Genomic DNA, 14,491 nt, shown 5'->3' with positions numbered 1-14,491 from the left:
ATGAATTCTGTCCTGTTTTTCTGTTGTTTATTGCCTCTGTGTGTGTGTGAGAGAAAGAGAGAGAGAGAGAGAGAAAGAGAGACAGATACAGACAGAGACAGAGACTGACAGGCAGACAGTAATTCCAGGTGGATATCTATTCTATTTAAATGCCATTAAAGAGCCAACCACTAGCACCACACTATTAGCTCTTATTTGAGAGGTGGCAGGCAATACCCAAGTAGGAACCAGTTTTAATGCCTTTCTTGATGTCTCTTTCAAACTCCCAAAGTTAAATGCATTAAACGTGTTTTCTGATAATGTGTTTCTCTTATCATCTTCATCAGTAATACTAATCACCTCTTTTCAAGCAGATTAACACTTCATTTGGCATGGAATTTTTAAAAATGACTAGACTGTGCGGTAGAATAGGAGTGAGCAGGACTGGATACACAGCCTTGCTTACCTTGCAACTTGATCGCATTAACTTTTCATCCTTGACTTTGTGAGTTATCAAATGCTTTTGGTAGTAATATTACCCTTGCAAGAGTAGAGTGAGAATTAAATGAGATGTGAGTGTAACTTCCTAGTGCATTGCCTGGTTTATTAGCTGCACAGATCTAGCCATTTCCAAGGAACAATGTGAGACTCCTGGTGGGCAAGTATCCACACATGTACTTGACTCTAAAATTCCATAGGTGAGGAGAAGTGTCTTTTCCACACCCGTCACTAGGGTCATGGCAGAGGCACTTATGACAAAAGACCGATTAGCAAGAGAAAAACATACAAATTAACTAATAAGTTTTTAATAACACAGAGGAGCCTTTGTAAGGCACTGAAGACCCAGAGAGTCAGGCAAACCTGTGTATTTCTTATGCTAGGTTTGATGAGGAGTGGACAGTCATGAAGCAATATGTTTAGAGGACAAGGTTATGATCTCATGGCAGTAAATGGGGAATTTAGCAAGGCGTGTTTGTTCAGACTCTTCTTGGCACCTCTGTGTCTTTGGCTCCCTTCCTCTGAGTATTGGGAAGGTGCTGGTGGTCTCTTGAATGAGGGTCATATGGTCTGCTTCAGGGGAAGCTCAGAAAATTCTTCCTAGGTTTTATGGGTGCAAGGGCTGGGGGGAAGGCCAGAGATACCTTTCCTTTTCTGCTGTTTTCACAAATGCCAGGGTGCTGTATTTTAGGGTACCATGTACTAAACTGCATCAAATCTGTACATGATTAGAATTTTCTTCCAAATTACTTCTGCTTTACCCTCCCACTCCAAGTCTGTCATGGTGTGATATAATAAAATATACATTTGGTCTTTGTTCCAGTTTCCGGCACAGAGCTCCTAAAACTCTAAAGTATCTTTCATTATTTATAATGAGCCCCTTTTCACCATATCTGACTTCATGCTAATGAGGTAACTATTGTTGGGCTCCTGGATAGTTTCAGGATAGGAGCTGGTAGCCAGCGAAACCAACCATGTGATTAGATAACTTTCTAATACCTACTTAATATTTTACTTTACCTTATCATAATCACATACATTTTAGAAATAGCAGATTCACTTTTATGAATTTTGTTGTTGCTTTCTTAAGGATTAAACCAGATAGCGGTATTAGCAAAATGTTTTGTCAAAATTAGTTATTTTAAGTAGTTTGATAGTTTGGCAAAGGCAGAGATTCTTTATTAACAATGTTAGCTGTAGGACAGGTAGAAAAAGGGAATTGGGTAATAGAAATGTCTATATTTTCCCTTAGAGGATACGTTCTTTCTACATCTTTACTCCTCTGTGTCCCTCTCTTCTATAACTACTTCTTCATCCTTACTTGCAGAACTCTCATAGTGTGCTGGAAAGAACATTAGACCAGGTGTCCAAAACACCTGCATTCCACACACTGCAAGCTTTAGTGGTTGGATAATCAATCATGATTTGTTTCTGAGCCTTGGTTTCCTGAACCATGCAAAGGGAGCTGATACCTGCCTTTCCTATTTCAGTGTCAAATTGAACATTGCAATGACGAACAGGAAAGTCCTTTGCCCAAGATACTCAGAAGTGTGGCAATGTGAGGAATTAAAGTTAAAAGTATAAACTACTGACTTCAAATCCATTCAGGCTAGTGGAATTACCCCAGTTCATTTGAATAGCAATACCGGATGTCACTTGCTAAGGGGCATGTGTTTCTTCCCTCTTTTAGTTTTGTTGACATTCCGCCAGTAAATTTTAGTGAGGGAAAACAGAAGCCAGAATTCTGTGACATTTGTTCCTGGCAGATGATTAACTGTATCTAGTTTAATTTTCTAAATTAGCTTGAAGCTACTTACATATGAGCATGACTCAAAAGAAATTTATAAAAATATAAAAATAGTGATCATATATCAAGAGGTAAAAATCACAAAGGAACATTTTAATGTACTGAAACTTTGTTTATATGTGGTCCACTTTATTAAGCACCACAAAATTAAAGGATAGAGTAGGAAAATATTTGTAACATACAAAAGAGAGAAATAGTGAATTTCCTTAATATGGCACTTTCCTAGATCATTGAGAAAAAAAAAAAACAATGGAAAAATGAGTAAAACACTTGAAACCTATAAAAAATCATACAAAGTAGGTCGGGCGCGGTGGCTCAAGCCTGTAATCCCAGCACTTTGGGAGGCCGAGATGGGCGGATCACGAGGTCAGGAGATCGAGACCATCCTGGCTAACACGGTGAAACCCCGTCTCTACTAAGAAATACAAAAAATAGCCGGGCGAGGTGGCAGCGCCTGTAGTCCCAGCTACTCGGGAGGCTGAGGCCGGAGAATGGCGTGAACCCGGGAGGCGGAGCTTGCAGTGAGCTGAGATCCGGCCACTGCACTCCAGCCTGGGCTACAGAGCGAGACTCCGTCTCAAAAAAAAAAAAAAAAAAAAAAAAAAAATCATACAAAGTCAATAAACCTATGAAAATGTTCACCCTTTATTAGTAATTCAAAAATCTGAAATAAAACCAAGTTAGTTATTTCTTAGAGACAGGGTCTCTGTCGCCCAGGCTGGAGTGCAGTGGGTACGATCATGGATCATAAAACCTCCAACTCCTGAGCTCAAGCAATCTTCCTGCCTCAGCCTCCCAAGTGGCTGGGACTACAGGTGTGTGTCATCACACCCAACTAATTTTTAATAATCTGTTTTAGAGACAGGGTCTCACCATGCTATCTAGGCTAGGAGACTATTTATTTCACCATTATATTAGTAAAGATTAAAAAATACACCACCAAACGTAGTGTCCATCTTTTCTATTTCTGGTGAAATTATAGAATTTTACAATCTATAACATTTAATATAATTTATAAAACTTTGACCAAACCATTTTACTTTAATAATTCATCCTAAGGAAATAGCTGTCTATTTAAAAATTGTTATAAAGTTGTGCATTTCGACATTCTTATAAAATAGTGTAGAATTTATTTTATTAGCTTGGACACAATCTAACTGTGTAGAGTCATTAGTCAAGAGTTTTGTGAGGTTTTGAGTTTCAAAACTGGATTTTCACAATGGTACAAATTTGAGGTAATTTGGTGATGTGTACGACAGTAATTCATTAGCTTCTGATAACACAAGATGGGTGTAGACACCAGGATATTCAACTTTCATAGGTTTACTCAGTTGTGAAATGAAATATCACTGCTGGCCACATATGCTGTCGAGGATTTTATGAAATCAAATATTGGCCTGTGGGTCAGATTTTTATTTTACTGAAGCTCTCAGAAGATTGCGTTTATGCCTTTGACAGCTCCAATTGCTGTTTGATTAGGACTTTCATTCTTAAAACATGGCTGTGCCAAGGGAATTCTATCTTTTATATCCATGAGGAAGTACCAGTACAGCCAGAAGTTATCTGGCTGAGATTTCTCTTTCTTCTCTTCCTTTCATCTACAGAAAAAGGATCACAGATATCCACTAATCTGTGATTCCAAAGTATTTACTAGATTTGATTGAGAGTTTTTGTTTTGTTTTGTTTTGCTTTGTTTCATTCCCCACCCACCCCAACCTCATATTTGCCAAACAGCCACCTACATCTCCTCCAGAGTTCCTATCCATTTCTTGGCACTGGAGTTGAGTGTTTTTTTGTTCCCTCCTTTTTAGTGTTTTGGTTCTGGAGTGACAATTTGATTTCATTTCCCCATCCCCTTGGCAACCTTTCTTAGCAAGCCCCTATGCTCTTTATATTTTTTTGTTTCTTATGGATTGAGGAGGAAGGAAGAGAAGGCAGGAATATTGAAGTGCCTTTATATAGTTGGAAAACCCTCCTAGGCCAGGCCCAGTGGCTTGCCCCTGTAATCCCAGCTACAGGGGCAGGCAGGAGGATCACTTGAGCCCTGGAGTTCAAGATCAGTCTGAACAATATAGTGAGACGCCTTCTCTTAAAAAAAAATTAGTTGGGTGTGGTGGCGCTTGCCCATGGTCCCAGCTACTTGTGGGGCGGAGGTGGGATGATTGGTTGAGCCTGGGAGTTCAAGGCTGCAGTGAGCTAGGGTTGTGCCTGGGCCACAGAGCAAAACTCTGTCTCTAAAACGAAATAATTTTAAAAATTTAAAAATTTCTGCTAGCTGTTACCTAAGAGCAAAGGCTACCTTTTATAGTAAGTCAAAAGTAAGTTTCTGTTTATACAAATCTTTCATCTGAAATATGCATGTGGATAGTTAATTCCAAGAGGATTTTCAGAGATTTCCTGTTTCCCTGCTACAGGGCCCTCTCCTTATTGTAATCTGATATAGATCTATACATTACCCGCGTAGTAGCTCTGAAAATTGCACCTTTAGCCCTTTATTCTTTCTGCTAAAATGTTTCCTTGATCATTCTGATCCAATTATAGGAATCATGTGTGCCCTCTCCGTTCCTTACCCTTCATTGAATCCAGAATGGTTTGGTAAGAGTTCTGGTCATTATAATCATTCTAATCTCTCTCATGAGAAATAATTATAAAGTTTCCTTTGCTTATAACTATCCCATTCTGGTGATAATGTATCTTTATCTTTTTTGTACCTTTCTCATATAAAAGCAGTTCTTTGAGGTGTTTTTCTGAATTTCTGTATCATTTTTCTTTTTTCTTTTCTTTTTACTTTTATTTATTTATTTTTTAGACAGGGTCTCGCTCTGTCACATAGGCTGGAATGCAGTGGTGCTGTCTTGGTTCACTGCAACCTCTAACTCCTGGGTTCAAGGATTCTCCTGCTTTAGCCTCCCGAGAAGCTGGGATTGTAGACACCCGCCACCATACCCAGCTGATTTTTGTGTTTTTAGTAGAGACGGGGTTTCACCATGCTGACCAGGCTGGCCTCGAACTCCTGACCTCAAGTGATCCACCCACCTTGGCCTCCCAAAGTGCTGGGAATACAGGCATGAGCCACCACGCCTGGCTGATTTTTCTTAATTATTCACAATTAAAGCAGTTGAGAGATCATTCAGAGTAATTACATCTTGTAATATTTTTGCTGCATTGAATATATTTTTCAAATAATGTTTTCTGTGAAATCATCTATTCAAATGCTGTGAAATGTGTGGTTTCCTTTTAGGATGAATTAGAGGTAGCTAGTTTGAGGAGGTAAATAGTTACTGTGGTTGCCTTATTCAGTTGAATATGAAATGACCATTCATTTAGAGGTGTTTCTTCACTCCCTCTTGAAATTACCCCGAAATACAGTAAAGACAATCCCCCTGTGTAAAACCACAGATACAAAGAGAACAGGGGAGGAGCAACAACATTTTAAAACTTGTCTGATTTAAAGGAGACCCCAGAACACTGAAATTCAATCTCATAGAGTGAGAAGCCACGAAGCAACTCCATTGGCCCAGGGAAAGCCCCTGATAAGCTCAAAAATTGATGTTAGTTACATGATATTCATGAAAAGAGGAGAGGAGGGGTTGAAAACAAGCACTGGTTGAAAGTCTGTTTAAGATATGGTTAGCGCTTCAGATCTTCTCCCCCAAATCTTGTAGCAGGGCAACTGTCCCTTCTCTACCCTGGCATAAAACTGTATGTAAGAGGTAAGGGGGGCCATGCATGGTGGCCTACTCCTGTGATCCCAGTACTTTGGGAGGCCGAGGCAAGCAGATCACTTGAGGTCAGGAGTTTGAGACCAGCCTGGCCAACATGGTGAAACCCCGTCTCCACTAAAAATACAAAAAATTATCTGGGTATAGTGAAGCACGCTTGTAGTCCCAGCTACTTGGGAGGCTGAGGCGGGAGAACCACTTGAACCCTGGAGATGGAGGTTGCATTTGGCTGAGATTGTGCCACTGTACTCCAGCCTGGGCAACAGAGTGACACTCTGTCCAAAAAAAAAAAAAAAGAGGTAAGAGGATCTGATCTAAGTGATGCCACACACGGCTGAGTGTGGGTACTATATGGAAAACATGGGGATTATGAAGATGGCTATAATAACTGCCATATTCCCGTATGTACGTGTCTTTGCAATGCAACTTTGGCACTCCTTCCACCAAGAATTGAATTCGATTTTCCTGCTTCTTCAATCTGTGCCAGTTTATTGACTTGCTTTGATTAGTAAATTGTGGTAGGACTGATGTACAGGTTCTGGAGGCTAGGCCTCAGGGAGTCTTGAAGATTTCATCCTCACCCTGTTGGAACTGTGGAACTATCATGTGAGGAAACCAGGTGAGTTTCCTTGGGGATGAGAGACTACATAGAGAAAGAGGCTCAGCCAACAGTCAGCACCAACCACAGACATGTGGGTGAGGCCATCTTGTACCATCTGGCAAGTAACCAGATGCCTGTAGTCACATGAAGAACTCTAAATGAGAACAGCAGAATAACCATCCAGCTGAACCCAGTCTGACTTGCAACCCTACACAATTGTTATCAAATAAACAGTCATTGTTTTGAGTTTCTAGCTTATGGGGTGGTTTGTTTCACAGAAGCAGAGAATGAATGCAAGGATTAGTGACCATCTATGCATTGAGATGTGAAAACCATAGCCATCTTCCACTATTCAGTTCCCAGGTTTATAACCAAGGCTTACCAGTGTTTGAGAAATCCTCTACTATAAAGAACAGAGACTACTAAAGCAAATAAATAGAGACAAGAAACTTGGAGGAAACAGGTAATGCAAGGAGGAGGAAACTTTAAAAATTGTTGTTAATGTTATCAGAATGATTCAAATATTGTTGCCATAAAGCAAGAGCAAGATGCTATGACAGATTGGGCACAGTGGCTCATGCTTAAAATTCCAGCACTTTGGGAGGCCAAGGTGGGAAGATTGCTTGAGGCCAGGAGTTCAAGATCAGCCTGGGCAACATAGCTATAACCCGTCTCTACAAAATAAAAATAAAAATAAAAAAATCAGCCAGGTGCAATGGTGTGTGACTGTAGTCCCCACTACATGGGAGGCTGAGGAGGGAGAATCACTTGATCCCAGGATCTGGAGGCTGCAGTGAGCCATGATTGTACCACTGCACTCCAGCCTGGGTGACAGAATGAGGACCTGTCTCTTAAGAAAAAAAAAGATGCCATGAGAAAAGAAGATTCAGAGAAAAAAAAAAGCTCTTGGAAATTAAAAGCATGAGAAGAACAAACAAAAAAGAAATAGAAAAGATAGAAAATAGAAGGGAGAAACTTATCAAATAAATAATACAAAAAATTTATTAGCATGGAAAGGTAAGATTCTCTAGATTGACAAACCCAAATGAGGGCCAACCTCAGTTTAAAGATCCACAAAAAGGTAAATCGGAGTGAAATTTCACAGTTCCAAGGATAAAATGGAACCCTGAGCGCTTGTAAAAAGAGAAAAACTAAACTAAACTAATTAGCAAACAACAAATCATTCTGTGAGAAGGATTGGAATCAGAATGGCATCAGATTTCTCAACAGCAATTCTGGAAGCCAAAAATCATGAGAGCAATGATTCAACCTAGAATTTTCTGCCAAAAACTGTCAAACAAATGTGTGTGTGGAATAAAAAACAAATACACCAGAGCACACACAAAAACACATGAGGGAAAGAAATAATTTACTTCCTGAGAGCTCTTTCACAAGAGTGACCAAATAAAGTCAGAGCAAAAGCTGAATGCTGTTCCAGAACCCAACCAAAGGGAAAGAAGGAGAACTTCTGTAAGGAGAAAAAAAGCACAATTCATGGATTATCGGTTGCCTTTGATTATGTGGAACTTGAGAGACCATTAGAGTCATTGGGAAGAATTTGTGATAGGTACATTAAAAGTTAACCAAATGAGTAGGAATGGCAGCAAGTAATCATAAAAACTGTTCTATGAGAAAGGTAAACACAATCACAGTGTACAACAGACTCAGCATTGTTCAACATTTGCATACTTGGAATACTTTAAACCCCAGATATTTCATAAAAACTGGATGATATAATTATACTGAGAGGACAGGCAGAGAGGCAGATCTGCTGACCCAGAAGATCTTATTATTATGTTAAAAATCTAACATATCTAACACAATAAGAAGTCAATAATTTTTAAAGTGTACAATACAGCATTATAAACATGATAATTAAGAAGATAAAGATGGCCGGGTGTGGTGGCTCACACCTGTAATCCGAGCACTTTGGGAGGCCGAGGCAGGCAGATCACCTGAGGTCAGGAGTTTGAGACCAGCCTGGCCAACATGGTGAAACCCTGTCTCTACTGAAAATACAAAAATTAGCAGAGCATAGTGGTGCATGCCTGTAATCCCAGTTACAAGGGAGGCCGAGGCAGGAGAATTTCTTGAACCCGGGAAGCGGAAGTTGCAGTGAGATCCCTGCTCTCCAGGCTGGGTGATGGGGTGAGACTTGGTCTCCAAAACAACAACAACAACAACAACAACAACAAATATATGATCTATTTCAAAAGAAATATCTAGAAATATTGGCATTACTGACTTTGGGGAGTGATTCTGGGTATAGGCGGGGCACTTCTGGTTTTAGTTACCAAAGAATCTTAGTTTTGACTTATTTATTTACAAATATATCACTTTGATAAAAATAAGCTAGTAAGGTTTAGCAATATTAGAATTTTTGCAAGTGATACATTGATTTTGCATTTGGTGTTTTTGAGAATCATAGCCATAAGAAATATAATTGTTTACCCCTTCTGATTTTGTTTTATATTTTCACTCACAGGGAAAATTTTGCTAAAAAACTTGCAGGAAGTCTGGGGATAAGTAGGTAGTGTCAGAATACGGGTATTTTATAGATCTACAACTAGTTTCTACAACGAATTCATCTGAAATTAGTTGTGCTTTAATGTGAGGACCAGTGAGTCTTTTCTCTTCTGGATGAGACTAAAGAACTACAGTAAATAAAGGAAAAGGGAATGGAGTCTAATCTTGAATAATAAAAGAAGTTAAATTGTAATAATTGATTTGAAGTAAAGAAATGATTTAGGAGTTTCAGTTATATTGAAATTTAAAAACCGATCAGTTTTAAAAGTAAGCATTTTAATTTTTCAATAGAAATAAAGAAAAATGCCCAGAGAATATTTATACAAGAAAGTGCTTTGGACTTGAAGTCAAGAAGGTCCAAATTTGATCTTTGGTTCTGTGTCTTAAATTTTTTTTTTTTTGGCAGGGAGTTTTGTCGGCCGGGCGCGGTGGCTCACGCCTATAATCCCAGCACTCTGGGAGGCCGAGGCGGGCGGATCACAACGTCAGGAGATCCAGACCATCCTGGCTAACCGGGTGAAACCCCGTCTCTAATAAAAATACAAAAAATTAGCCGGGCGTGGTGGCAGGCGCCTGTAGTCCCAGTTACTCGGTAGGCTGAGGCAGGAGAATGGCGTGAATCTGGGAGGCGGAGCTTGCAGTAAGCCGAGATCGCGCCACTGCACTCCAGCCTGGGGCACAGAGCGAGACTCCATCTCAAAAAAAACAAAAACAAAAACAAAAAAAAAACAAACACAAAACAGTTTTGTGACTTTGGTGGTGATGTTTAATTCACCTGTCTCAACATTAATTTTTCTATCTATAAGGCAGGGATAGAAACACTAAATTTACAAGACTATTTTAAGAACTATTTAAGATTATGTGTGTAAAAGCTCTTTACTGCACATTGACAGCATTACATAAATGTAGAGTCATTATTAAAATAAATCAAATTTTATCTTAAGTTCTTCTTTTAGCACCAGTTGCCTAGTGTAGAAAGCACAGTATTCAGTATTGGAGACAGCAAGTAACTCAGATGTTCAATGACAAACAAAACTTTCAAATGAACTCCATAGCAAGCAGGGTCAGAGTAGGAGAAATTCCTATTTCTCCCTATCAGCTCTGTCAAATTGGAAGCAAAACAGGGTGAAAAAGGACAGTAAAGAGCATTAACCTGTGTTGAACCTTCAGTCATACAATAAACTTATAATTAACTTAAGTGAAGTCTTAAAAAATTCAATTATGTAAAATGCAGGATTTTGCTGTTGGGAGATTAATTAAATGAGATCAGGGGATGGGGAAGGTTGGGAGTCAATTGACTCTTACATTTCAGTTCTCATTATTATGGGCTTTTACTGTACTTCACAAAGAGTCAATCCTTTATACCTCAATTTTGGTAGAAAGTAGATTATTTTTTCCCATTAATTCTTCTACGGTGCCCAGAAATTTATGAACTTCACAGAATGCTTACTAATATTTTTGCTAATTCAATGAATATTTTCAAATATAATGTTTTTTGTTATGAAAGTCTGCATTGTTTCCTGAATTAGTAACATATTCTCTGCTCACCTGCAGTTAGCTCCATCATCTCAGTGAGTTAGTTGTTTTGTTGTTTTTTCATCGTTTTTTTTTTAAGATTACATGAGCTTCTGGTAGTCTACCTGAGTCCAGTTTAAGACCTCTACATTCTCTACAAATGGCCTTATAAACAAAGCAATTGCAAAGTGAACTTAGTCTTCACATGGAATGTAAAATTGTTATCAATTTGGTTCATTTTATTTTGTGAAAAATTAATTTATCTTTTAGACTGCATGTGCCAAATCTCTCTAGCTCACAGCAGACAAATTAATGAGCTGCTCAAAGCCTGCCTGGGTCAGTAGAGTTCCTTGGAGGTACTGCAGTTTCATTTATTTATAATACTTTCAGGTGGTTTCTGGTAATATGGGCCCCTGAATAGAATAAGAATTAGAAATCAGCCACCATGCTAGTTTGAAAAGAAAGAAAACATTGTGTGTTCTTTTGAACTGCCAAAAAACAGCGATATAGCAGCGCTTCACCCCCAGTTTAAAAGGACTGTTTAGAAAAACTAGATTTTAGTAAAACGTAAGTATTAAACCTAAACAAAAATGGAATATTTGAGAAAATATAATTAAAATATGAAATACTAGCTCACAAAATTAGCTTCCTCTATCATTATTCATTAATCTTTTTAAATGTCAATGTTAGATTGTGGGACTAAATGGATTTTTGATCAAAATACCACATTCTTAATGTTGCTGTTTAATTAAAGAAATTACTTCTGAAGAGTTTACTTTTCCCAGTGACACTCAGCATATATTGTTCATGTAGCAAATTTGAGACTGACTCAATAATATTAATAATAGCATATACTGCCTTTTTGGTGCCACACAATGTTTTTGCAAATATTGATTCATTTAATCCTTATCACTCTGCTATCAGGTAGCCACAGAAAAGGTAAGTAACCTGTTCAAAGTTAAACTATTAATAATATGAACTAGATGATTTGAACACAAGCAGTCTAGCTCCAGAGTTGTCTGTTATGCTAGCTACCTAACCTAGCTTTTGATTTTTATTACCTCTTGCTAACCTTTGTGTTCCTGAATTACCGTGGCAGATTGCTCTGCCCAGTGGATGGTTCTATGGATACACACACACACACACACACACACACACACGTACATTTGCTTAGAAACATTCTGTTTTGGTAGGGAATCATTCTTTTTCCACATATATTTATGATCAGCAAACTTTAGTGTTTGTGTAGGAAACGTTAATTTTTGCAGATAGATGCTAGCTTATAGTGAGTGTATTTTTGGCAATGGATTTACATTGATAACTGATTTTATTTCATTGCTTCACAGAGAGCATTTGTCTAATAGTTGAAGGGCTGTTTTCACTGATTCAATCTAAAAGATGCATAGGAAGATTGAGATCATGGTCATTCTCCAACGATAAAGTAGCTGTGACACTAGTAACCCCAAACGCTGCTCATTTAGGTGCTTTGCACGGTGTCAAGAATGCAAAATCAGTAAATGTCTTTTTACTGTGGAGGAACATAGTTCATGAAATTGCAGGTACTCCTACTAGTATTCTGTTTTTCTTAGATGAATAATGTGACAACGGACTATTGTCTTGACATCATAAAGAAGTTTGAAGTTTCAGAAGAAAATAAGGTGAAAAATGTTCTTGGCATAGAAGGTAAAATAACCAATATTCTTTATTTCTCATTTGTTGATTCAGCCTGTTAAATTAAATTCCATCAAAAATTTTTAGGAAAAGAAATCAAGAGATATCCGTGGGATTATATTAATAAATAATTCAAATAAAATCTACAACACACATATATTTTCCTGCAAAGAAAAGACCATGATGTTGCTATTTCTCTTACTTTTGCAATGCCCATAAGCATTTTCCACTTCAGGCAAGTCTACCTGATACCACCATGTGTGATGGATGCCATGACATATTTGGACTTTTCTCAACTGGCTAATTTTTGGAAATAGCCTCAGCCTGATAATTTCATGAAGGAAAATTCAGTCCTAAAATAAGTTCTCTCTGAGACTAGTGACTTGCCATGTTTTTTTTTTTAAATGGTAGCAACTGACTGTTTTTCCTAATTGGTAGCTTTGGAGAAGCTGTTGGAACCACAAATCTCATTAATACAGTGACTTCATTTTATAGTTGAGGAAGTGAGGCTCAAATAAGTTAAATATTCGCCCACAGTTATGTACTCAGAATCTAGCTCCTGGAATGTTAGACATAAATAATATGGTAGAAATATAGCTAATGTATGTATATGTATTTAAAATATGTAAAGAAATACCATGAAGGCTGCCACCCAAGAGGAGGATCTTTCAGGCAGAGCAGATGATCTTTAATGAAAGACCAGCTGCCTCTAAGAGCGTGCAAAGCCATGGTTTATCTAATCAATTTTGACCGTTGGCCCCCTCATTACTTCTGCTCCCAGATCAGTGTGAATAAGGGGGGTTTAATACCATCTATTTACTTCCAGGGGCGGTAGGTGATTAAAATGAAGAGGAATAATTTAAAATCTTAGATCATTAGCTGGGTGTGGTGGCTTACACCTGTAAACCCAGCACTTTGGGAGGCTGAGGGAGGGGGATCACTTGAGGCCAGGAGTTTGAGACCAACCTGGCCAACATGATGAAACCCTGTCTCTACTAAGAATACAAAAATTAGCTGGGTATGGTAGCACATGCCTATAATCCCAGGTACTCAGGAAACTGAGGCACAAGAGTCCCCTGAGCCTGGGTGGTGGAGGTTGCAGTGAGCCGAGATCATGCCACTGCACTCCAACCTGGGTGACAGAGTGAGACTCTGTCTCAAAATATAAAATAAAATAAAAATAAAATGAAATCTTATATCATTAAAAACTGTTTTAAAAACAACCAGAGATGATAAACTAACTTGGGCCTTTTCTGTGCTAAGAAATGAATCTTTTCTTTGGTGAGGCCCAAAAAGATGGAATTAAACATGGTTTCCTAAGTTATGAACATAAAAGTTGGCATGAAGAAATTAAATTTCAAAGGATATTTACAAATATAATTATACCAAATGATATTTGAAGACTTGAAGTAATTTACCCTATAATTATTCTGTTTAGGTACTTGCAAGTCATCCATGTATTTATTCGTTATATTAATGAAAACCTCTTTGACCCAGGCATTATATTTTGAAAGATTGTAAAAAAACTGAAACTAAATAATCTTTGATTTCCCGGAGTCTTGCTCTGTCACCCAGGCTGGAGTGCAGCGGATCTCAGCTCACTGCAAGCTCCGCCTCCCGGGTTTACGCCGTTCTCCTTTGAGTAGCTGGGACTACAAAAAAACGGGGATAGCCGGGGATCTCCTGACCTTGATTCTCGGCCTCCCAAAATAATCTTTAAAGGACTATTTCAAAGTTATAAAATGTGCCAGCCATTAGCAGCATTTTTTCAAACCAATTTGGTTGTCAGTCACACCCTGAATTTAGACAGTGTTTAACATTTGACATACTACCTTAATTATGGCACTGACTTTACTATTTTTCAGATGAACTTAATAACCTATCAATTGCTGGTTGATCAGGGTACCTCTTGGTATAACTATGGCTTTAGCATGGCATTAGTCACACTGCATAAGCATAGCTTGAGTTCAGTCATCAGTAATTGGCTTGGCCCCTCCTCTACCTAGTCAAAATTCTTCAAAAGTCAACATATATCTATTATGTATGTAATATATAATATATATAACATTATGTATATATATGGTTATATTTAAAAGGCTATTCCTAAAAGTCATATTTCATTTTTTGACATTGTCAGTTTGACTGTATTAGGCTGTTCTTGTGTTGCATAAA

At 38.2% G+C, this 14,491-nt stretch overlaps 2 protein-coding genes across 3 annotated transcripts in view; one reads left to right on the top strand and one right to left on the bottom strand.

Annotated features, from left to right (window-relative positions):
• The window catches only part of GMPS (guanine monophosphate synthase), a 792,617-nt gene that overhangs the window by 375,232 nt on the left and 402,894 nt on the right, over positions 1–14,491 (bottom strand). The gene's annotated exons all lie outside the window — the stretch shown is intronic.
• Positions 1–14,491, top strand: part of PLCH1 (phospholipase C eta 1) — a 254,167-nt gene that overhangs the window by 165,357 nt on the left and 74,319 nt on the right. For both annotated transcript variants that reach the window (XM_050778230.1, XM_050778229.1), the window contains one exon: positions 12,238–12,331. In XM_050778230.1, coding sequence (XP_050634187.1) covers positions 12,238–12,331 — 94 coding nt within the window. The remainder of the gene's footprint in view (positions 1–12,237; positions 12,332–14,491) is intronic.

Source organism: Macaca thibetana, chromosome 2, assembly GCF_024542745.1.
Source record: "Macaca thibetana thibetana isolate TM-01 chromosome 2, ASM2454274v1, whole genome shotgun sequence".
Taxonomy (NCBI): domain Eukaryota; kingdom Metazoa; phylum Chordata; class Mammalia; order Primates; family Cercopithecidae; genus Macaca; species Macaca thibetana.
The sequence above is the reverse complement of the archived record's forward strand: the minus strand, read 5'-3'. Positions and strand labels throughout refer to the sequence as shown.